Source organism: Hippopotamus amphibius, chromosome 10, assembly GCF_030028045.1.
Source record: "Hippopotamus amphibius kiboko isolate mHipAmp2 chromosome 10, mHipAmp2.hap2, whole genome shotgun sequence".
Taxonomy (NCBI): Eukaryota; Metazoa; Chordata; class Mammalia; order Artiodactyla; family Hippopotamidae; genus Hippopotamus; species Hippopotamus amphibius.
The window spans coordinates 52453939-52479653 of NC_080195.1; the positions used below are offsets into that span (position 1 = coordinate 52453939).

At 37.1% G+C, this 25715-nt stretch overlaps 1 protein-coding gene across 4 annotated transcripts in view; it reads right to left on the reverse strand.

The window, feature by feature from the left end:
• Positions 1-25715, reverse strand: part of CFAP91 (cilia and flagella associated protein 91) — a 122758-nt gene that overhangs the window by 63049 nt on the left and 33994 nt on the right. For all 4 annotated transcript variants that reach the window (XM_057697567.1, XM_057697570.1, XM_057697569.1 and 1 more), the window contains exons 7-10: positions 9728-9905; positions 5904-6061; positions 3024-3206; positions 1983-2125 (exon numbers count right to left, since the gene is read on the reverse strand). In XM_057697567.1, coding sequence (XP_057553550.1) covers positions 1983-2125; positions 3024-3206; positions 5904-6061; positions 9728-9905 — 662 coding nt within the window. The remainder of the gene's footprint in view (positions 1-1982; positions 2126-3023; positions 3207-5903; positions 6062-9727; positions 9906-25715) is intronic.

The following is a 25715-nucleotide window of genomic DNA, read 5'->3' on the forward strand; positions in this document are numbered from 1 at the left end:
AGAATGGACATGATTATAGATAAACACTAAAACGATTTTAAACTATCAATAATACTATCAACAACCATATGCAAAAAAAATCTGAAAAGTTAGGTGAAACAGAATTTGTAAAGAATATATAATTTACCAAAACAATGCAGAAAGTTCTATGAGTTGTAAGGAAATTGAAGGAGTGCTTAAAATTTTTCCCATGAAGAAAACATTCATCTCAGGTAATTTTGTATGAATATTCTACCAAACTGAACAAACAGATCATCTCAAACTTATTTAAACTCTTTTCAAAGTAGGAAAGAAGGAATACTCCCCAGTTCATTCTATAAGACCTGTATAACTCTGACACCAATGCCACAGAGAGTCAAACTGAGAAAGAAAAATAAGGCCATTTCATTCATAATATAGAATCAAAATTCTGAACAAAATATCAGTAAATCAAATTCAACAACGTATTAAAAGCAATACACCCTGACCAAGTTATGTTCATACTAAGTATGTGAGGACAGATTAATATTTGTAAAAAACTATAAATGTTCCTTATTACAATAATAATTTTTTAAAGAAAAAATATATAATTATCTCAATAGATGCAGACAAAACATTTGATAAAAATCAACATAAACTTATGATTAAAAGCTTCAGTAAATTAGGAATAAAAAGAAACTTCCATACTCTAATAAAGAATATCTACAGGGGACTTCCCTGGTGGTCCAATGGTTAAGAATCCACCTTTCAATGCAGGGAATGAAGGTTCAATCCCTGGCCGAGGAACTAAGATCCCACATGCTGCGGGGCAACTAAGCCCACATGCCACAACTAGAGAGCCTGCCTGCCGCAACTGCAGAGCCCATGCACTCTGGAGCCCCTGTGCCACAATTAGCGATCCTGCATGCCACAACTACTGAGCTCACGCACTCTGGAGCCCGTGTGCCACGATGGAAGATCCCACGTGCCACAACTAAGTCCCAACAGAGCCAAAAAAAAATTTTTTTTAATTAAAAAAAGAAAACCTACAAAAAAATCTTACAGAGTGTGAGAAAATGATGAACATAGAATTCAGAATTGGTAAATGGAGACAGGAGATGAGGTGGGAAAGAACCACATAGATATACGTAAATTACTGTCAAGGTCCTAATTTTTTTTCTTGAGTGTGGGCTCCCATGAAGCTTTATGCTATTAGTAACTGAACAAACAAACATGAATGGACCAGTGATGAGGGTATGTCATAAATCTGTGAGTCTCAAAGTGTGGTTCCTGCAGCACCAGCATCACTTAGAAACTTGCAAAAAATACAAATATGCCAGCCTCACCCCTACTGAATCAGAAACGTTGGGGGTGGGGCCCAGCAACACGTGTTTTAACAAGCCCTCCAGGTGATTCTGATGCAGGCTAAAGATTGAGTATATTTGAATACAGATTCAAATGTATCCAAGTCTGAACACCTATAGTCCAATAAACAAAAGAGAAAGCCAAGCTGATGGATGAAGCTATATGGTTGGCTCATGGGAGATGACCATCAAACGTTCTCATTTAGCTGAGTTTAAATTAGATGAGAAGGATGCTGTATACCACTCCCTTTCTTCATGATGCCCTGGTAACAAACCTAAAAGGGAGAATATGAGGCCTATTACACTATTAAAATCAACAGTAATCCTGAACTCTAGAAACTGGTTACACCTCAATGTTGTGTCACATTTTATTGTGTAGATCCAAAGTCAGAACCACTTTTAGAAAGTAGCGTGACTTCTAAACATGAGGAGAATAACCTCTAAGAGGTTTTCCTACAGTTTGAAATGAGGGGGAAGAACACTGACCAGCACAGCACAGTACAGGTAACTGCCAGAAAAGTCCAGAGAGGAAAGAATACAGGCTTGTGTGTTCAGAACCACTGGACACTGCTGCCCGAGACAAAGTGCAATTTTGGGAGTGTAGTGTATCTCTGCAAAAGTCACACTAGAAGCATCTTGTCTTCCAGATAAGAACTATACCTTATGAACCTCTGCCAACTCATGGTCCATCCTCGCAGCCCTCTTTAGAAAACCATCTTTGGTGGTAGTGACTTTTGGTTTTGGAGGTCTGATTCGGGGTTGTGTCACAAAATCTGGGAGACATGACTCAAGTTCGACTAACCCTGCGGGAAGGAAGTACGTGTTTAGTATCTGGTGGTTAAATATATCATTTGAAAGCGTATTGTTAATTTTAGTAGCTGTTTGCCAAGTGGTTTCATTTAGAATTGTTGATAAGGTGTATCTCATATAATTGAATTGTCCCTGAAACATAAAGAAAATTTCTGTACAATTAACTTATACTGTCGATGACTTAGGTTTTAAGAAATGCATTCTAAAATGAAAACACTGCCCTACAAAAAAGCAATACATTCCACAATAATACAGAAAATTAATAATCATAAGATACTTGGCACCACCATTCCAAAGTGGATGTACACTAGGTTATCACATTCAGCTCTGGAGATGCCCAGCCAGAGGTGCAAGTTCAGTTGTGTGATCATCAACCCATGATCTTGGCCATGTGATACTCCAACCTCTCAAATGAAATTTAAATAATTTAAATAAGCCTCTCTTGGACTTCATAACACAGAAAACCCTCTCCATTAATGTACCTTCTGGTTACCCATCCCCGTGCCCACTAGTTTTCTGGCATTTCTCCATAAAGAGCCTATTTCACTGTACTCGTATATTTCTTGTTTGCTTCATAAACCTGGTATGAAAGCTTTTTCTGTTTCATTTTTGCATAACTTTGATTTTAGTGACATTAAACATGTTTCAATGTTTAGTAGTTCACTGACTGTACTCCTTGTTGCATAGTGTATCCATGTATTTATTTGGGTCTCAGCAGTTTTTATTGGTTTCTATGAAATCATATTATTAATAATACTAAACATGTAATTGCTGTTTCTTGCAAATATTCTATTTTTGGTTAGCTTCTCATCTAAACTGTGATACGTTATATATTTATATTGCTAAGATAACCCTCTTATACTTGACTTGTAATTATGGTGAATTGCTTACCTTCATAGGTGTTGAGATAGTGGTTTTTTACTACAAAGTCCTCTGAGTTGTTGTCTGGAAAACGACCAAGGCGAGATAGAGGTCCATAGACCTGTGATGCATAATCAGAATAATCCTTGATGATATTTCTTCTCTCCAACTTCCCTTCTACATTCTTCCCCTTTCCTATAAGTTTTCTGATTGCTAAAATAAAACACACTTCCATGACTATCGCCAAAATATTTTTCTGAATGATCCAAATGCAGACTAAGTTAAGCCAGTTGTAGTTTCTTTCACAGGGAGGCTACTGAACTGAATAAATTTCATCACGATCACTCGCTGCGGCCAGAATATAACACTTAAACCATAGATCTGACATCTGCGTGGCCAGACTATAATAAGACAGAAGCTGAATCAGCTAGTGTACTCAACTGGTACTCATCAAAAATCTTTTATAACTGCATTTCAAACTCTGGGCCAGAAAGAGGTATTCAATAAAAGTTTGTTAAATGAATGAAAGAAACTCAAGGTAAATGAAAAATACATGTTCTATAGAGACTGAATTATTCTCTCAAGAGAATAATTAAAAGGGAAGGAAGATTACAGGTTCTTCAAAAATCTCTTCTATCTTGGCTAACACCAGAATAAATCAGAATATATCCAAGCCTAAAAAGAATAAAAACAAAAAAAACAAAAAAACACAAAAAAAAGAATATATCCAAGCTTATAGATTTCAGAATTGTTTGCCAGTCTGAGCTGGGCACAATAGGAGTTTACTCATCTAAGGAGTCAGGCTTACTACCTCCACCTGCTCCTTTTCTTTCAATCCTATCACAGACCCAACCCCTCCTCCTTTTTTAAAGATTTTTTTTTTATGTGGGCCATTATTTTTTTAAGTCTCTACTGAATTTGTTACAATATTGTTTCTGTTTTATGTTTTGGTTTTTTGGCTGCAAGGCATGTGGGATCTTAGCTCCCTGACCAGGGATCGAACCTGCACCCCCTGCATTGGAAGGCAAAGTCTTAACCACTGGACCACCAGCGAAGTCCCAATGCATTGCCTTCTGAAGGCTCTACATCATGCAGTCTCAATGGGTGTATAACCACACTGTGAGATTTTGAAGTTATATTGCAAGAGGTGGCTGTATGTGCCACTGCTGCCTTTTAAATGTTATTTATATTTGATCTCCAGTGTTTTTGTGTGTGACTTGGGATTTCATAGCTAAATAAAACCAGTTTACATTTTATTAGTTATTTACAAAAATTAGTCAACCCATCATTGGTTATACCAAGTACTGAAAAGAAAAAACTGTTGACAATATCTGAATGTATACCTAGCAGCTAGTTAAGTGAAAAGTCATTTTCTCACACACACACACAAATTCAGGGGCATATAACAGTGAGAGCAGATAACAGGAACCTGACTTATCTGGAGGCGGGGGGTCCTTGAAGGTCTCCCCCGAGGAAGTGACATTTGAGTTGTCTCTTAGCCTGGGTTCCCCCAAAGGTAGAACCTGAGACAAAGGCATGTGTGCAGGTAGTTTATTTGTGAGCTGATCCCAGAGGACAAGAGAGAGGGGACAGAAGGAGTGAAAAAAAAAAAAAAGTAAGTCAACTCATCACTAGTTATGTCAACTACTGGAAGAAAAAGTGTTGATAGTATCGAAATGCATATGTAGCAGCTAGTTAAAAGTTATTTTCTCACATCAAGAAAAAGTTAAAAGTTCACTAAAAATAATTTTTAAGGAATTAATTTTTGTAATTATTTTGCTAGGAAAATAATTTTGAATAATTCTTTAATGTGCTACATTGCTATTATGTACATAAATTGCTAATTTGCATATATAATTGATGCATTATAATTTTTACAAGTAAATAAATATATAAAAGTTACTCAGCAAATATAGCTATAAAGTTAAATGCTAGTAAGTTAAAATTGTTTAATTTAAATTTTAATTAAAATGTTTTATTTATTCTTAATCCTCTACTAACTCCTCTTTTTATGTATAAAGTACAGATATATTTACAGTACATAAACAGATATACAGTATACCTGTGGTATTAAAATTTCATGGGAGGGAGATGAGTAGGAAAAAAGATGTCTGAATGCCTCTTTTAGTGGGAAACAATGAAAAAATGGTTAAGAAACAGGGCTCTCTACCCAGGGCCTCAGCCCATGAATATGGGGAGCCCAAGACACACACACACACACACACACACACACACACACCCCATTAAGATCAATAACTTGACAACCTGTTAGAACATCATTGCTTGATTTTCTTAGTGAGGAATTTTCTTCGACTCTACTTTTTTTTTTTTATAAACAACTTTGCTCAGCAATTCTTTTTTTATTTTATTTTATTTTATTTTATTTTATTTTATTTTATTTTATTTTATTTTATTTTATTTTATTATTTATTGGCTGCGTTGGGTCTTCGTTGCTGCATGTGGGCTTTCTCTAGTTGCTGCGAGCAGGGGCTACCCTTCATTGTGGTGCGCAGGCTCCTTGTTGTAGTGGCTTCTCTTGTTGTGGAGCACGGGCCCTAGGCGCGTGGGCTTCAGTAGTCGCGGCACATGTGCTCAGTAGTTGTGGCTCATGGGTTCTAGAGCACAGGCTCAATAGTTGTGGCGCACGGGCTTAGTTGCTCCATGGCATGTGGAATCTTCCCAGGGCAGGCCTCGAACCTGTGTCCCCTGCATTGGCAGGCGGATTCTTTATCACTGCGCCACCCAGGAAGTCCAACTCTACTTTTGAGAAATAACTAATCTCCCGTGCCTTACCTGTTTAACAACACTAGGACCAAAACAGAATTATATCATCGTTAACTCAGGTTTGGGCAAAGACCCAAAGCAGAGCCAACTTTTCCATTCTCTTCATGGTTTCTACTGCACCATCACCTGACACATGTGTGCGTTGAATCTGTGCCAACTTTGCCTCCTTCGCCTCCTGTAGTTTAGACCACTGGGCATTCAAGCGCGCCATGTTCACGTCATTTTGATTCTGGTCACGCTTCTTCAGCAGCTCTTTGAGAACTTCCAGGCGAATCTCCTGCAGTCTTCAAATAAATCACAAAACATAAAGGGGATATGGGGATATATGTATAAATATAGCTGATTCACTTTGGTGTACCTCAAAAACTGGTACAAGAGTGTAAAGCAAACATATTCCAATAAAGAGCTTAAAGAAAACAAGAAGTCTATGGTCTCTCAGATAGGGTGCTCTACTGCAGAGAAAGGGAACACTTGCCATAAACAGGATCTCCTCTTTGGGCTGGCATCACATGCATGTATCTTAAAAAGACCACTCTGGTGTAAATGTGACAAATGAACTGGGGGTTTGGGGTGGCAACTCGACAGTGAGTCTCTATATAAGAGGGATATGTATGAGTGTAATTCTGAAGAACAAAAAAGAGTTTGGCAGGTAGGTGGGGTTAAAAAGGGCTGTCTAGGCAGATGGGCCTAAGTGAACAGCAAAATGCTTGTGCACAGTTCCAGGTGGACGGGTATTGCTGGAGGGCTAAGTAATAGGAGGAGTGAGAGCAAACGTGGCTGTGGCATGCTGCCTCAAGTGGTGAATGTGAAAACGCCAGCCTCTGACACATATATTTCCTCTTCGCTTCCCTTCCCCTCACCTTCACCTAGTTCTCCCAGGACTACCTTGCTTATGTATACATATGACTTCAAAATATGTAACTTCAGCCCAGATGTTTCTGAACCAGAACTTCTGTCTACTTGAATCTCCAACTATCCTCTGACAACCTCAAAAAAACCAAAATAAAACAAAAAACAACAAAACACCCATTCATTCTATTCCCCCAGAAATCTACCCCTTCTCTTACATCTTCTTCCCTCTTCTAATGTCTCCTTCTCTAAAATGCTTCTTACATCAGTTCCCTAGCTCTTGTTTTTGTCATCTCTCTCCTGACTTGGACTCTAGTTGTTAGTCTAGTCTCTCCTCCTTCCAGTCTTCGTTCAACATAGGGGTCAAGATTTTCCTTTCTAAAATGGAGATTTGAACATTTCACTCTTACTTAAAAATTCACACAGTAATTTATTCAGTAACTCATTTGTCAAATACTTATTAAGGGCTCACTATATGCCAGGCAGGTTACAAACAATGGTGAACAAGATAAAATGCACCGGGCTTCCCTGGTGGCGCTGTGCTTAAGAATCTGCCTGCCAATGCAGGGGACACGGGTTCAAGCCCTGGTCAGGGAAGATCACACATGCCTCACAGCAACTAAGTCCATGCACCACAACTACTGAGCCCACGTGCCACAACTACGGAAGCCTGTGCATCTAGAGCTTGTGCTTTGCAAAAGAGGAGCCACTGCACTGAGAAGCCTGCGCACCACAAGAGAGTAGCCCCCACTCACCACAACTAGAGAAAGCCCACGCAGCAGCAATGAAGACCCAACACGGCCAATAAATAAATAAATAAATTTATTTATTTATTTTAAAAAAAGCTTAAATGCATTGTCTCAAGAAGCACTGCTCTACTGGAGTAGGCACATAAACCAACGTTTACAACACGGGGAGATAAACACCAGGCCAGAAGAACGAAAAGGCCCCTGTGGGGGAATAACTGGCAGAGCACTTCTTCTAGCGCTATTTCCAGTTGATCAAAGGGAAGGGGGGGGTGGGGAAGGCCTCCTTACAGGAGCCATTAACTCAGCGCTTGAGGATAAACAAGGGTTGAGGTTTGCCACACTGATAAGGAAGAAGTGCAGCCTCAGCAGAGAGAGCTGAATGTTCTGCTCAAGAGGACCAGAGACAGAGCAAACATGTCATACTGGTGGAGGGTCTCAAAGTGAATACACATGGGAGGGTGGGGAAACAGAGACAAGCAAATCCGGAGAGATGGGCGTTTTTAAAAATAAGCACATGCCCACAGTCCCCTTTCTTTCTAGAGCTGGAAATCCTAGGTTCAGTTCTCAACTTCATCACTTACCTCTATCTCTTCAGTCATAAAATGGACGTAGTAATAGTACCCATCCCCTAAGGTTGTTGTGAATGTTAAATGAGTTAATGTACACAATGTGCTAGAATAGTAGTTCAAACTTGCGCATACAACACATAACCTGGAGGACTTCTATGACACAAACTGCTGTGCCCCGTCCCCTGATTCAGTAGGTCTGGGATGCAGCCCAAGAATCTGCGTTTCTAACACGTTCCCAGCTAAGTGCTGATGCTGCTCGTCTGTGGACCACACTCCGAGAACTACTGGCTTAGAACTGAGCTGCGGCACAAAATAAGCACTCTCTAAGTGCTGGCTGCTCTATGGATTTCATCACCATCACCATCACCAATATCTACCCGATAGCTTGTTACTCACCCTTCAGCATATGGCTCAGAAGCTACATCATCTCAGTAGTTTTCCCAAGTATCCACCTACCTCAAACAGAACTAACTGTTCTCCTGCCTGGGTTCCCCTAGCTCTTTGTGCATAGAGCAGCACAGCAGCTGAAGATGCCGCCTGAGAGTTCCTGGTCTGAAGGTCTTTTACTCCATCCCTACCCCCCTTCCTCTGCTTCCCACCCCTCGACCCCTGTTCCAATGGACCCTAAGGAACTCTGTCAGGGCAAAGCAGTTTCCTATTTCTAGTCCTGAGGAGGAACTCAAAATATGTTTATTAAAATTAACCTCAGTTTAACCAAAGTACTCACTTTCTCAGGTAATGTCTTCATTCTGACCAGATACATTTTTAATACTTTTAATGTCCTCATGATAAGAATATTCCCTTCACATCGTAGCGATAAATTTAAATTTCTGCAAACAGGATCGGGTACCTGCCACTTATGTTGCCCCAAACACTATTTCCTATTAAATTACAAGCTTTTACCAAACATCACAGTCTGCATTCAGGGTTAATCAGAAGGTGTTGCCAAAACATAAACATATTTTGAATTCAGCACCGCAATGAGTCTGTAACTCTCTTGGCCCCTAACTGTCTCGTCTGTAAGCACACTGTCAGGGGCCTGGTGGCACGGCTGTGAGCGACGAAGTGCCTCAGCACAGCACGGAACACAGGACCCCTCCACAGCTTCCCCTCTTCTCCTTCTTGCTAGGTGGCTGTAATTTTTCAGCCCTCCTCATGTCTATGTATTTCCAGAGACAACCTCACTACTGAAAATACACCAGTTAAAATGACTGAAAATTCAACCGGAAATACCGCAGCATATTGTTACGGATGCACTGAGCTCATCGCTTAATTGAAAAATTCCACAGTTTGTCCTTTACACAGAAAATGCCTCATTAGCTGTAGCTAGAACCCAAGGTGTCCTGACTGTGAGTCCAGTACCAGAGGGAACAGAGACAGGGTCAGCCAGGAGGCTGTTTGATGGATAGGAAGAGGGTCAAAGTCTAGGGACTGTGGCACTGGGAATGAACAGAAAGGGACAGTTTTTGCAGAAGCAGTGGGATTCTGTGACAGTCTAGATAAGATCCTAAAGAGAAAAGGGAAGAGAAGAATCAGAGATGCCTTGAGGAATTGTTCAAATCTGGGTTCCACAGCGAACTTCACACACAAAGAAGGCTTTATACATTTTTATATTAGTGGAGAGAAAATTAGAAAGCTATTGCTCCGGAAGCCCAGTTTCCTAACTCTACAGGTTAAGGATTGCCTTTAAACCCATACATTTGGGAAAATGCTCTATAGGTTAAAAGTATTAACAGTAATCCCATCAGTGCAGGAGCAACTGTCTGGGTGATTGAGAACCTACTTTTCAATCTCCTGCTCTCTGAAGGCCCACTCCTTCCTCTCCATGGCATTCATCATCCTCCTCCGCTTCTCAAACTGGGAGGTGTCACTCAGAGGGGGGAGAGTGGCTTCCCAAGCACGCTTCTCCCGGGCACGCTCTATCATCTCTACCTCAGCTTGTCCAGCCGGGAGACCTCGACCTGGAGGATGAAGCAGAACACTTTAGAAATACACAGACAAAAAAAAAAAAAGAGAGAGAGAAAAGAAATACAGAAACTCATGTGCCTACCAGTATTTAATTTACTCCCTTTCAGTTCCTGTCCTCTTTAAATTCAAGGGTTATGACAGCATGGCATGATATTAGGATATACCTCCAGATGTGCCTCAGAGTTTATTATCTGTGTCCTGCACTCTCTTGTTAGCAATTCAGTCAGAAGACATTTTAGTTGCATGTAAGATGCTAGAAAGTATTTGACGATATTAGGTGATTATGAAATAATCACATCTTGGAATGTCTTATATTGGAAAAATCCATATTTTGAAATACAAAGAAATATCAAAATAACTTGCAGAAGGTCACAGTTAGTAAGTGAGAAACTCAGAATTTGCACATGGCAATCTAACCCTTATGGTCTTATGTACTACACTATATTCCTCTCTAATAAAAACAAATATGAAACAAAAATGAACTATACAGACAAGCCCACAGCTAATATCGTACTCAACAGTGAAAGGCTCAAAGCTTTTCCTCTAAGAGCAGGGACAAGAAAAGGGTGCACACTCTCACCACTCCTATTTAACACAGTACTGGAAGACCTAGCCAGAGAAATCAGGCAAAAAAAAAAAAAAAAAGAAAGAAAGAAAGAAGGAAGGAAGGAAGGAAGGAAGGAAGAAGGAAGGAAGGAAAGAAAGAAAAAGGCATGCAAATCAGAAATCAGAAAGGAAGAAGTAAAACTGTCTCTGCTTGCAGATGACATGATCTTATATATAGAAAACTCTAAAGACTCTATCAAAAAATTGTTAGAATAAATAAAGTTGAAGGATACAAAATCAATATACAAAAATCAGCTGTATTTATACACACTAATAATAAACTATCTAAAAAAGAAATAAAACTATTCCATTTACAATATATCAAAAACAAAATTCTTAGGAATAAATTTAACCAAGGAGGTGAAAGATCTGTACAATGAAAACTATTAAAACACTGATGATAAAAACTGAAGAACACACAAGTAAAAAAAATGTCCCATGTTCATGGATTGGAAGAACTAATATTGTTAAAATGCCCCTACTACCCAAAGCCATCCATAGATAGATCCCTCTCAAGATTCCAGTTTTTCACAGAAATAGAAAAAAATCCTAAAGTTCATATGGAACCATAAAAGGCCCCAAATAGCCAAAGAAATGTTAAGAAAGAACACAACTGGAAGAATACACTTCCTGATTTCAAACTATATTACAAAGCTACAGTAATCAGAACAGTATAGTACTGGTATAAAAACAGACACATAGAGCAATGGAACAGAATAAAAAGCCCAGAAATTAACCCATGCATATGTAGTCAACTAATATTTGACAAGGTAGTCAAAAATAGTCCATAGGGAAAAGACAGTCTCGTCAGTAAATGGAGCTGGAAAAACTGGGTATTCACATGCAAAAGAATGAAAGTGGACTCCTATCTTACATTAGTCACAAAAATTAACTTGAAATGGATTAAGGAGTTAAATGTAAAACTCTTACAAGAAAACATAAGGAAAAGGCTCCTTGATATTGGTCTTGGCAATGATATTTTGGATATGACACCAAAAGCACAAGCAACAAAAGCAAAAATAAACACACTGGACTACATCAAACTAAAAAGCTTCTACACAGCAAAAGAAACAACACAATGAAAAAGCTACCCATGAAATGGGCAAAAACATTTGCAAACCATATATCTGATAAGGGATTATATTCTAAATACATTAGAACACATACAGCTCAAACAAAAAACAATGTGACTTTAAAATGGGCAAAAGACCTGAATAGACATTTTCCCAAAAAAGATACACAGATGGCTAACAGGTACATGAAAAGGTGCTCAACACCACCAACCATCAGGGAATTGCAAATCAAAACTACAATGAGATATCCCCTCATACCTGTTAGAATGGCTATTATCAAAAAGACAGCAGAAGCCTCTCTCCCCTTCCGAGATGGACCACATTCTGCCTAAGGAATGTGTATCTCTACTCTCATTTTATTATGGTTTAATTCTTTCCTGTGCAAAGCCAAGGACCTTCACTTGGTGGCCTGTCCCAGGAACTCACCTGAGACCTGGGACATGATCATTCTCTTCATGCCCCATTTTCCTTCAACCTCTGTACAAAGGATATTAATAAATTTACTTCTTATCTTGGAAAAAAAAAAGACAAGAGATTACAAATGTTGGCAAGGATGTGGAGAAAAGGGAACCCTTGTGCATTGTTTGTGACAATGTAAATTGGTACAGTCATTATAGAAAATAGTTCCATAAGAGTTCCATAGATGTCCCTCAAAAAATTAAAAATAGAACTATCATATGATCCAGCAATTTCACTTCTGGGTACATATCTGAAGGAAATGAAATCACTACATCAAAGAGGTACCTGCACCCCCATGTTCACTGCAGCATTATTTACAATACCCAAGACATGGAAACAGCTGAAGTGTCTATCAGCAGATGAATGGATAAATAACTGATGATAAATAAATTCTCTTTTTCTTCAGTCACAAAAAAGAAGAGACTCCTGCCATTTGTGACAAACATGGGTGAAATTTAAGGGCATTAGGCTAAGCAAAATAAGACAGAAAAAGACAAATACTGTATGATCTCATTATATCTGGAATCTAAAAAACTGTATTCATAGAAACAGAGAGTACACTAGTGGTTGCCAGTGGCAAGGGGGTGGGAGAAATGGGTGAAAGTGGTCAAACAGTACAAACTTCCAGTTATAAGATGAATAAATTCTGGAAATCTAATGTACAGCATGGTGACTACAGTTAACAAAACTGTACTGTATACTGAAAGTTGCTAAAAGTGAATCTTAACTGTTCTTAACATACATACACACACACAAACACACACACATACAGAGTAAATAAGTGAGGTGATGGATGTATTAACTAACCTTACTGTGGTAATCATTTTGCAATATATACGTGCATCCAATCATCATGTAGTACATCTTAAACTTATATAATGTTACATGTCAATTATGTCTAAATAAAGCTAGGAAAAAACTATACATAAACAAGATATAGTATTATTTTTAATTTAATAACTACATACATGATATTTTACTAAAATATTCTGTTACTTGCTTTTTTATTCAGCTTTGTTTTGGGAATCTGGCCATGCTGATATATATAGACATAATTTCATTCTTCCATTGTAGGACTCTACAACAATTTAAGCTATCTTCTCAAAGTGACATTTAGATTGCTTCTAATTTTTTGATTACACATAATAATGCTGTAACAAACATCTAATACTGGTCTTATTATGCCCATATATGAATTTCTCTAGGAACCCTAGAAGGATCTAGAGTCTAGCAGCTAATCATAAAATACAATCATTTAAAATATTTTTGAAGATTGCCAAATTTGCCTCCATAAAGCATATTTTTTCTCAAGCTTTCTGAGATTCTCCTGACCCTCTTCCCAGTCTATGTTACCTAACCTCAGCTGCTTTTTGCAGGCCTTACAAGTTTTTAGTAGTTCAAAGATCATACACACACACACACACACACACACACACACACACTCATGTATATATATGAGTTTCACTGAGAATGGAATTTGTTTTTGGGAGTTGTTCTTTGGGAGTTGTTCTTGTTGCTTTTGCATAATTTCTGGGAAGAGAAAAGATGTTGATTTTTACATATGCATGGTTATACTGGGAGTAGGGATTTGGATTAGAATTGCTTGAAGGTATAAAATACTTGTGAGAAATAATACTTATTCAGCATGAGTCTTCCCATTTATAAATATGATTCCCTCTCTTTTTATCAAATCTTTGTGTGTGCACTTAAGGAACAATTTATATTTTTCTCCATAAATGTCTCACACATGTTTTTATTAACTGCTCTCCTAGGGACTTTGTTATTTGTTCCTCTTAAAAATATGATTTTTCAATAATGTTTCTAATTACATATTGCTCATACATATGAAAATTGCCAATATTTGTATGTTGGTTTTATAATAAGATACCTCACTGAATTGAGGTTCTTAGTTCTGGTGATTTATTTCATTTGATTTTTCTATATGAGCACATTGCCTCCAAATATAGTTTTGCTTCCTCTTTCTAATCCTCATACCTAATTCTCTCATATTTCTGCATTAATTCAATTATTTCTCAATCAGGATGCTATTATTGTCATATTGGGCAAACAATTAATTGTTGACTGGGACTGCCCCACGCAGGGCAGGATGTTTAGTATCCATGCCAGCCTACCTCCCCAAAACCCAAACCATTTGCTTCATCATTATGTACAAAAATGCCACCCACATTTCCAAATGTCCCTGGCAGGGGATGGGTCATAGCCTAGTTTAACAAGATCTGGGCTAGGATCTTCTCTGCACTGCTAAATAATAGTGGTGATAAAGGAATCACTCTTTTTCTTTATTTTAAGGGTAAAGCTTCTCAAGTCTCACCTTTAGTATTATGTTTATCGAAGATAACCTTTACTAAGTTACTAAAATTTCCTTTTGATCCCAGCTTATTTAGAGTTTATAACATGAATGCGTGTTGAATGTTATCAAACAGTATTTTTCCTACACCTATATAAGCATTTTTCCAACATTTTCTGTTAAAATTGTAAAATATATTGGTTGTTTTTCTGGTATTGTACTAAATTTGAATTTGTATGGTTAACCCATTTGGTTATGATAAGTCATCTTTTTAAAATACTACAAGATTTGATTGCTGAACCTAGGGTTTCTGCTCCAGCAACTTGGGAGATGACCCTACCCCAAAGGGGCAGTGACAGTCACTAAGCAGAGAGGAAGGCCTGCCTCACACCTAGCTATGGCCATACCCCCTCCATCTCCAACCCTACTTTCTACCAAGGTGATAGCTGCCAGCACACCCTGAGTAAAGAGATGACTTCACGTCAAATCTAGCTCTCCCACCAATGGCACTGGGCACATGCAGACTGTATGGGGACACTCATACATAAGCCCACCCATTAAAGACTGCTATAGATAACCGTGTCAACTAAATTCATAGAGACAGAGAAAATTAAGCAAAATGAAAAGACACAGGAATTTGTCTCAATTTACAGAGCAAGGAAAAAAACCATGGAAAAAATAACAAAACAGAAATAAACAATTTATAAGATAAAAATTCAAAGTGTTAAATATCGTATGCTAGCTCACATATACGGAATCTAAAAATGGTACTGATGAACTCAGTGACAAGAACAAGGACGCAGGTGCAGAGAATGGACTGGAGAACTCGAGGTTTGGGAGGGGGCGGGGGGTGAAGGGGAAGCTGAGAGGAAGCGAGAGAGTAGCACAGACATATATATACTACCAACTGTAAAATAGATAGCCAGTGGGAAGTTGTTGTATAACAAAGGGAGTTCAACTCGAGGATGGAAGATGCCTTAGAGGACTGGGACAGGGAGGGTGGGGGGGGCTTGAGGGAGGGTGGGGGGGAGTCAAGGGAGGGATGGAATATGGGGATATGTGTATAAAAACAGATGATTGAACTTGGTGTACCCCCCCAAAAATAATAAATAAATAAATAAAATTAAAAAAAAAAAACAACTTCTCCAACTCACTAGTGGTCAGGGAAATACAAATTAAGGTAACGATGAAATATCACATACCTATCAAACTGACAAAGATGGTAAAAGCCTCTATTACTTATTTCTGATGGAGAATTTAAATATACATTCACATATTAAAAAAAAATTCAAAGTGTTAGTAATAAGAATGTTAGCTGAATTAGGGAAAAGAATAGATGGACAGAGTGGGAATTTTAACAAGGAACTAGAAAATATTAAAAAAAAGAACCAGTCAGAACTGAAGAATACAATAACTGACATCAAAAACACACTGGAAGGAATGACTAGCAGACTACATGATACAGAAGAATGCATAAGTGATCTGGAGGATGGAATAATGGAAATCACCCAATCAGTGCAGCAAAAAGAGAAACAAATGTTAAAAAATGAGAACATTTTAAGAGATCTATGGGATAACATCAAGCATACCAACATTCCCATTATAGGGGTCTCAGAAGGAGAACAGGGAGAAAGCAGGTGAAATGTATTTGAAGAAATTATGACTGAAAATTTCCTAACCTGAAAAAGAAAACAAATATCCAAGTACAGGAAGCAAAGAAAGTTCCAAACAATATGAACCAAAACAGACCCACATCAAGATAAGTCATAATGAAAATCGTAAAAGTTAATGATAAAGAGAGATTTTCTAAAGGCAGCAAGTGAAAAACAAAGAGTCATTTATAAGAGAATTCCCATAAGGCTATTAGCTGATGTCTCTGCAGAGACTCTGCAGGCCAGAGAGAGTGACATGATATATTCAAAGTCTGAAAGAGAAAAAATCTGCAACCTGGGATATTCTATCCAGCAGAATTATCATTTAGAATTGATGGAGAGATAAAGAACTTCTCAGACAAGCAAAAACTGATAGAGCTCATCAATACTAAACCTACTCTAGAAGAAATGTTAAAGAATCTTCTGTAAGTGGAAAGAAAAGGCTATAATCAGAGGTAAGAATCTACGTGGAGGAGGGGAGTAAGAAGATAGATATTTTGAATGGGTTTGAACTTAAATTACTACTATTTAAAATGAGTAGATGTAGTTGTAGTTCGTAATATAGGAATTCCATGGTAACCACAAATCAAAACCTATAACAGATACATAAAAATGGAGAGGAAAGGAACATAAGCATACAAGTAAAGAAAATCATCAAACCACAAGGGAAGAAAAAGAAACTAAAAGAAGAAAAGAACAGGAAAGAACTACAAAAATAACCAGAAAACAAGTAACAAAATGGCAATAAGTACACAACTATCAACAATTACTTTAAATGTCAATGAACTAAACTCTCCAATCAAAAGACACAGGATGGCTGAATGGATAAAAATGCAAGACCCATCTACAGGCTGCTTACAAAAGACTCACTACAGAACTAAAGACACACACAAACTGAAAGTGAGAGGATGGAAAATGATATATCATGCAAACGGAAACAAGCAAACGAGGGTAGCAATACTCATAGCAGACAAAATAGACTTAAAAAAAAAAAGACCATAAAGAAAGACAAAGAAGGGCATTATATAATGACAAAGGGATCAATAGAAGAGAGGATATTATACTCATTAACATACATGCACCCAGCACCAGAGCACCTAAATATATAAATCAAATATTAACAGACAAAAGAGAGAAACTGACAGTAATATAACAATAGTAGAGGACTTTAGCACTCTACTTATACCTATGAACAGATCATCCAGATAGAAAATCAATAAGGTATTAGTGGTCTTAAATGATACACTAGACCAGTTGGACTTAATGGATATCTACAGGACATCCATTCCAAAACAGCAGAATGCACATTCTTTTCAAGTGCATATGGAATATTCTCCAGGATAGATCACATGCTAGGCCACAAAACAAGTCTTAACAAATCTAAGAGGATAGAAATTATATCAAGCATTTTTTCTGACCACAACATTATGAAACTAATCAATTACAGCAAGAAAAATGGGAAAAGCACACACATGTAGAGACTAAACAACATGCTGCTAAAAACCAAAGGGTCAATGAAGAAATCAAAGAAAAAATCAGAATATATCTTGACAAATGAAAGTGGAAACACAACCTTCCAAAAATTTATGGGATGCAGCAAAAGCAGTTCTAAAAGGGAAGTTTGTAGCAATACAGGCCTTCCTCAAGAAACAAGAAAAATCTCAAACAACCTAACCTACCACCTAAAAGAATTAGAAAAAGAAGAACAAAGCCCAAAGTCAGCAGAAGAAAGGAAACAATAAAGATCAGAGAGGAAATAAATAGAGACCAAAAGAAAAAAGAAAAAAAGAAAGAGAAAAAAAGAAAAAGAAAAAAAGAAAAGATCAATGAAACCAAGAACTGGTTCTTTGAAAAGATAAACAAAATTGATAAACCTTTCACTGGGCTAACAAGAAGAAAAGAGAGAGGACCCAAGTAAACAAAACAAGAAGCAAAAGAGGAGAAATAATAACTGATACCACAGAGATTTAAAAAATCATAACAAAGTACTAATAACAGTTATATGCCAACTAACCAGACAACCTAGAAGAAATGCAGAAATTTCTAGAAACATACAACCTTCTAAGACTGAATGAGGAAGAAAAAGATCATCTGAACAAACAGACCACTAGGAGTGAAACTGAATTTGTAATTTAAAAAATAAAACAAAACTCCCATCAAACAAAAATCCAGGACCAGTCAGCTTCACAGGGAAATTCTACCCAAACATATAAAGAAGAGCTAATAATATCCTTCTCATACTAATCCAGACACTTAAAGAGGATGAAACACTCCCAAATTCATTCTATGAAGCTACCATTGCCATGATACCAAAACCAGACAAAGACACTGAAAAAAAAATAAAATTACAGGCCAATATCTTTGATGCATATAGATACAAAATCCTCAACAAAATACTAGCAAACCAAATCCAACAATATATAAAAAGGATCATACACCATAATCAAGTGGGGTTTATTTGAAGGATGCAAGGATGGTTCAATATTTGGAAATCAATGTGAAACACCACAGTTACAAAACGAAGGAGTAAAATCACACAGTCATCTCAATAGATACAGAAAAAGCATTTGACAAAATTCAAAATACATTCATGATAAAAACTATCATCAATGTTGGTATAGAGGAAACATATCTCAACATAATAAAGGTCATTTATGACAAACCCACAGCTAACATCATACTCAAAGGTGATAAGCTTTCAGTCTTTACTCTAAAATAAGGAAAAAGACAAGGATGCCCACTCTCACCAGTTCTATTTAATGTAGTATTGAAAGTCCTAGTCACACCAATCAGACAAGAAAAAAAAAAAATGCATCCAAATTAGAAGTGAAGAAGTAAAACTATCACTCTTTGTGTATGACATGATACTAAATATAGAAAACCCAAAGTCTCCACCAAAAAACTATTAGAACTAAAAATGAATTCAGCAAAGTTGCAGGATACAAGATTAATATTCAGAAATCTGTCACTTTTCTATATACTAATAATGAACTATCAGAAAGAGAAAGCAAAAAAAAAAAATTGCCATTTAAAATCCCATCAAAGGGACTCGCCGGTGGCACAGTGGTTAAGAATCCATCTGCCAGTTCAGGGAACATGGGTTCGATCCCTGTGCCAGGATGATTCCACATGCCATGGAGCAACTAAGGCCATGAACCACAACAACTGAGCCTGTGCTCTAGAGCCCGTGAGCCACAACTATTGAGCCCACGTGCCACAACTACTGAAGCCCACGCGCCTAGACCCTGTGCTCCGCAACAAGAGAAGCCACCACAATGACAAGCCCATGCACCACAACAAAGAGTAACCCCCACTCGCTGCAACTAGAGAAAGCCCGTGCACAGCCAATAACTAACTAATGAACTAACTAATTAAATAAATAAATTCCCACCAAAAAGAGTAAAACACCTAGGAATAAACTTAGCCAAGGAAGTGAGAGACCTATACTCTAAAAACTATAAAACACTGGTGGAGGAATTTAAAAATGATACAAAGAAATGGAATGATATCTTGTGTTTTGGATTGGAAGAATTAATATTGTTAAAATGTACATACAACCCAAAGTAATCTACAGATTTAATTCAATCCCTATCAAAACACCCATGACATTTCAACAGAACTAGAACAAATAATCCTAAAATTCATATGAAACCACAAAAGAATCCAAATTGCCAAAGTAATTTGAGAAAAAAGAATAAAGCTGGATGTGTCAGTATAGTCTGAAGTCATGCGCCCTGACTTCAGACTATACTACAAAGCTACAGTAATGAAAACAGCATGGTACTGGCGCAAAAACAGATATATAGATCAACGGAACAGAAGAGAGAACTCAGAAATACACACATATGCCTATGATCAATTAATCTATGACAAAGGAGGCAAGAATATATAATGGAGAAAATATAGTCTCTTCAATAAGTGGTGCTGGGAAAACAAGACAGATAGATGTAAAGGATGAAAGTAGAACATTCCCTTACAACATATACAAAAAATAAACTAAAAATGGATTAGAGACCTAAGTATAAGACCTGAAACCATAAAATTCCTGAAGAAAACATAGGCAGAACACTCTGACATAAATCATAGCAATATTTTTCTGGATCTGTCTCCTAAAGCAAAGGAAACAAAAGCAAAAATAAACAAATGGGACCTAACTAAACTTAAAATCTCTTGCACAGCAAAGGAAATCATTGACAAAAATGAAAAAGCAACCTACTGAAAGGGAGAAAATATTTGCAAGTGATATAACTGACAAGTGGTTAATATCAAAATATATAAACAGCTCATACAACTCAATATCTAAAAAAAAAAAAAAAAAAAAACCAACCAAACAACCCAATCAGAAAATGGACAAAAGAGCTGAAGAGACATTTTTCCAAAGAAGACATACAGATGGCCAACAGGCACATGAAAAGACACTCAACATCACTAACCATGAGAGAAATGTAAACCATAGTCAGATATCATCTCACGTGTCAGAATGGCTATCATCAAAAAGTCTACAAATAACAAACATGCGGAAGGATGTAGAGAAATGGGAACCCTTGTACACTGTTGGTGGAAATTAAAATTGGTGCAGCCACTATGGAAAACAGTATGGAGGTTCCCCAAAAAACTAAAAATAGAAATACCATACGATGCAGCAATTCCATTCCTGGGTATATATCAAACAAAACAAAACAAAACAAAAACAAAAACACTAGCTTGAAAAGACACATGCACCTCAATGTTCACAGCAGCATTATTTACAGTAGCCAAGATATGGAAGCAACCCAAGTGTCCATCAACAGGTGAATGGGTTAAGAAGATGAGGTGTATATGTACAATGGAATTTACTCAGCCATAAAAAAAGAATGAATTTCTGCCATTTGCAACAACGTAGATGGACCTAAAGAGTATTATCCTTAGTGAAATAAGCCAGACAGAGAAAGACATAGTGTATGTTATCACTTACATGTGGAATCTAAGAAATGAAACAAAGGAGCATATATAACAAAACAGAAACAGCCTTACAGATGTAGAAAACAAAATGGTGGATATACCAACGAGGAGAGGGAAGGGATGGGAGGGTGAGATAGGGGTATGGGATTAAGAGATACAAACTACTATGTATAAAATAGATAAGCAACAACAATATATTATACAGCACATTGATGTATAGCCATTATTTTGTGATAACTTTAAATGGATAAAATCTATTAAAAGTTCAATCACTATGCTATATACCTGAAACAAATATAAACTTAGTTTTTACATGTAGGGCAAAAGTTATGCACAGTGTTCTCTTACAGTCCGTAAATCGTTTTGTCTACAGTATGACCCTCTCCCAATTCTAATACTCTTTATTTGCAACTTCTGTCTTTTGATGTTTCCCACAAGAAGCTTGCATGTATTATTTTTTTTTTTAGTTTTTATTTATTTATTATTTTTTGGGGGGTACACCAAGTTCAATCATCTGTTTTTATACACATATCCCCATATTCCCTCCCTCCCTCGACTCCCCCCCACCCTCCCTCGAGTCCCCCCCACCCTCCCCATCCCATGCATATATTATTAATGTTTATCCAAAAAATTACTTTATGATCCTAATGACCATTTCTTTTGCCATTTTAAGATCTACATATATTATTGGTTTCTGATTTAAGTTTTATTATTCACCTAACTTGTGAAGATTCAATAAGTTAAAACTATAAAGCACCTGGAACAATTCTTGGCACATCGTAAGCACTCAATTTTTTTTTTCTTAGTGTTTCCAGTGTCAACCTTTTACTGGATCATTATTCTTCACTTATTTTTATGCAAACATTCTACTAATGTATAATATACACAAAGAAAGGTACACAAAGAAAGGTACACAAAGGAACATTGCACATACCCAGATCAAGGAACAGAACAGTACAAGAAGCCTAGATTGCCCATCGTACTCACTCCCAGGCTCTACTTGCCTCAAGGATAGCCACCATCCTGACTCCTAACATATTAATTTAGTGTTGATAGGTTCTGAGCTTTATGCAAATGGAATCAAAGGGCAGGTGCTCTTTAGTGTCTTACTTCTTCTGCTCAGCATTATGCATGTGAGATTCACCCATGTGCTTATGTGTAGCTGTTCTTTCACACTCATTACTGTATAGCATCCCATTGTGTGAACATACTACAGCTTATTCATCTGTTCTACGACTGATGGACATTTGGGTTGTTTTCAGCTCAGAGTCATTATGAATAGTGCTGCTATGAATACTCTCGTACCTGTCTGTTGGTGGAAAACATATATGCACTTTTTTTAGTAGAGCTAAGTACTCACTTTTCCTGGCTAAATAGTGAGGGATGATGTTCCTGGGTCATAGTCATTGTGTCAGCTTTAGGAGATACTACTAGTTTTCAAATATATATACTGCGGTATATATACATGCAGTATATGAAATTCTCTTTGCTTCAAATCCTTGTCACCACTTGGTAATACCAATCTTTTTTAACATCAGGTATTCTGGTATGTGTGTAGAGATTTTAGTTTGCATTTCCCTGATGACTAATCAAGTTGAACACTGTTACACATGTTAACTGGCCATTTGAAAACCCATTTTATTAAGTGACTGCTCACATCATTTGCTCACTTTTCTATTGGGTTGTCTTTTTCTTGTTGATTTGTAGGATTTCTTTATGTGTTCCTATTATGAGTCTTCTGTCATACGTAGGTATTGCAAATATCTTCTCCCAATATGTGGTTTGCCTTTTCACTACCTTAATGTGTTTTGGTGAATAGAAGTTCTTAATTTTAATGTGACCTACTTTCTTAATTTTCCCTTTATGGTTAGCACTTTTTGCTCTATTTAATAAAATCTGTGCCTACCCGAGGTCAAGAAAATATTCTCTTATGTTTCCTTCTAAAGTTTTATTGTTTCACCTTTTACCTTTAGACATCTGGGATTGGTTTGGCTTATGGTGTGAACTAGGAATTGAGTCACTTTTTTTCAAGATGACTATCTGACTCAGCTCCATTTATTGAAAAGATGATTTTTTTCTAGTGTACTGTGTCATCTTTGTCTTAAGTCAGATGATATGTACCTGTGGACTCCCAATTCTGTAACAATGATCTATTTGTATATCTTTGAGAATATAGCACACTGTGTAACGACTGCAGCTTTACAGTAAGTCTTTATACCTGGTAGTGTATATTGTTCTGTTTCTTCACATTTGCCTTGGCTACTTTTGACCCTTTCACATTTCCATATTAATTTTATTTATTTAAAAATTTTATTTATTTATTTACTTATTTATTTTTTGGCTATGTTGGGTCTTTGTTGCTGAGCACAGGCTTTCTCTAGTTGCAGCAAGTGAGGGCTACTCTTCCTTGCGGTGCACAGGCTTCTTACCGTGGTGGCTTCTCTTGTTGAAGAGCACAGGCTCTAGGCACGTGGGCTTCAGTAGTTGTGGCACATGGGCTCAATAGTTGTGTCTCACGGGCTCTAGAGCACAGGCTCAGTAGTTGTGGCTCATGGGCTTAGTTGCTCCATGGCATGTCAGATCTTCCCCACCCAGGGATCAAACCCGTGTCCCCTGCATTGGCAGGCGATTCTTAACCACTGTGCCACCAGGGAAGTCCCTCCATGTTAATTTTAATTTATACACACGCTGATTTTTTTTTTTTAACCTGGACTGCTTGGAGGTAGGAATCAGAATCAAATCTAATTGTTTCATCACCATTTATTGAAAAGATCTCTTTTTCCCCAGTGAATTACAGTGGCATCTTTCTCATAAAGCAAATAACTGTAAATGTAGAGTGAGAAATCTGCCAGATAAAAGGAGCCCAGAACCATCATTATTTCCTTGAAATGCTACAGCCAGGTATTGCCACATTCAGTTTAATGCATAATCAGATCTACAGCAGGTCTGGCCATGGTTTACCCCATGCAAACTTTTTTATGTGAAGTTCTAACTTTTGATAGCTTAATCTGAAAGAGGAGCATTAAAAATCTTCCACTGTGTAGAGGAATTTGTCCATTTCTCCTTGTGATTCAATAGATTTTGCTTTATATTTTGAGTCTAAATAAGGTGTATTCAAGTTCATGACAGATATAACTTCTGGTGGTTTTTTCCTTTTATAATGATTTCATGTTCTTCATTATTCCTTTTACTGTCTTCTGATTAACACTGGTCTAATGTTAACACTGTTACACCAGCTTTCTTTGGGTCAGCTTTCAGTATATTTTCTACTCCTTTATTTTCAAAGTTACAGTGCTATATTTTATAAATAACAAGCTGTTTTTGCTGGGTTTTAATTAATTCAATCCAAGAATTTTTAATAGGCAAGTTTAAGTCACTTTTATTACATATTTTGATTAAAATTTTTGAACACTTTCCCAACATCTTACTACGTATTTTATATTTATTGTGTTGTTTCTTTGCTTCCTCCCCATTTCTGCTGATTTCCTCTTTTTCCCCTTTACCAATTGTGAAATAATATATTCCCCCTCTTTTTTCCAGAGGTTATGCACACATTTTTTAACCTAGAAATTTCCACTCAAAGTTTGCTAATAAAATCTAAAGCTAACTAATATTGCTTTGCCTCCAAAAGAAAACAGAATTTTGGCATGTTTTATTCTTATTTCTTCTCAACTCCAATACTCAGTGTGGCTCTTAGACCAGTAACAGCAGCAGTATCTGAGAGCTTGGCAGAAATGCAATATCTCCACCCTTTCTCAGACCTACTAAATCAGAATCTCTGGGACAGGGCCAGGAATCAGTGTTTTAACATGCTCACCAGATGATTCTTATTCGTGCTAAAGTTTGAAAAGGACTGATCTAGAGCAGAAGTCAGCAAACTTTCTTTGTGAAAAGCCAGTGAGTAACTACATGAGGCTTTGTGGGCCACACAGTCTCTTTCAGTTACTCAATTCTGCCACGGCAGTGCAAAAGCAGGCAAGGACAACATACAACAAATAAGTTTGGCTGTGTTCCAATAAAACCTTTTCAGAGTCACTGGAATTTTAATTTCATATTTTCATATGTCACAAAAAAGTACAAACAATTTTCACATTTGCAAAACAGGTTTCTTTAATCCATTTTTAAATGTAAAAATCATCCTTAGCTTACAGGCCATGTTAAAAAAAGGCAACAGGCCAATTTGGCCTGTGGACGTAGTTTGCTAATCCAGATCTAGAGTTTTACTACTTGCTGTTTCTTCTTCTTTTTTTTTTAAGTATCAGTTTTAGAAACTCAACACTAAATTCTGAATTAAATGTTTCTCTTCTTTTGCTGATCACGTTCTTAAACTCTGCTTCTTCCTTTTGGGCTTATTTTTCTTCTTGTTGAACATGTCCTTTTATTCTTCCTTTATTCAGACTCACAGCTAACAGGTACAGAATGCAAATTTACATACTAAGCACTGGTCTAAGCACATTACATAAATGAATTTAATTAATCTTTACAATATCCTATGAGATAGACCTATGAAATGTCCTATCCTATGGACAGGTGTCTTTCTTTCACCTTCACTCCTAAGTAACAGTTTACCTGGTATAAGAATTCTAGACTTGGGATTATTTTCCCACAGCACTTAAAAGATAATACTACAAAATGCCCACCTGGAGGTGCTCCTGCTCTTAGAGAGCCTGGAATTCCTTGCATAAATGGCCCCCAGCCCACTTCCAAAATCTACATGGGCCTCTTCCCAGGGTTAAGACCCCTGAGGGCAGACTGTATGCTGCT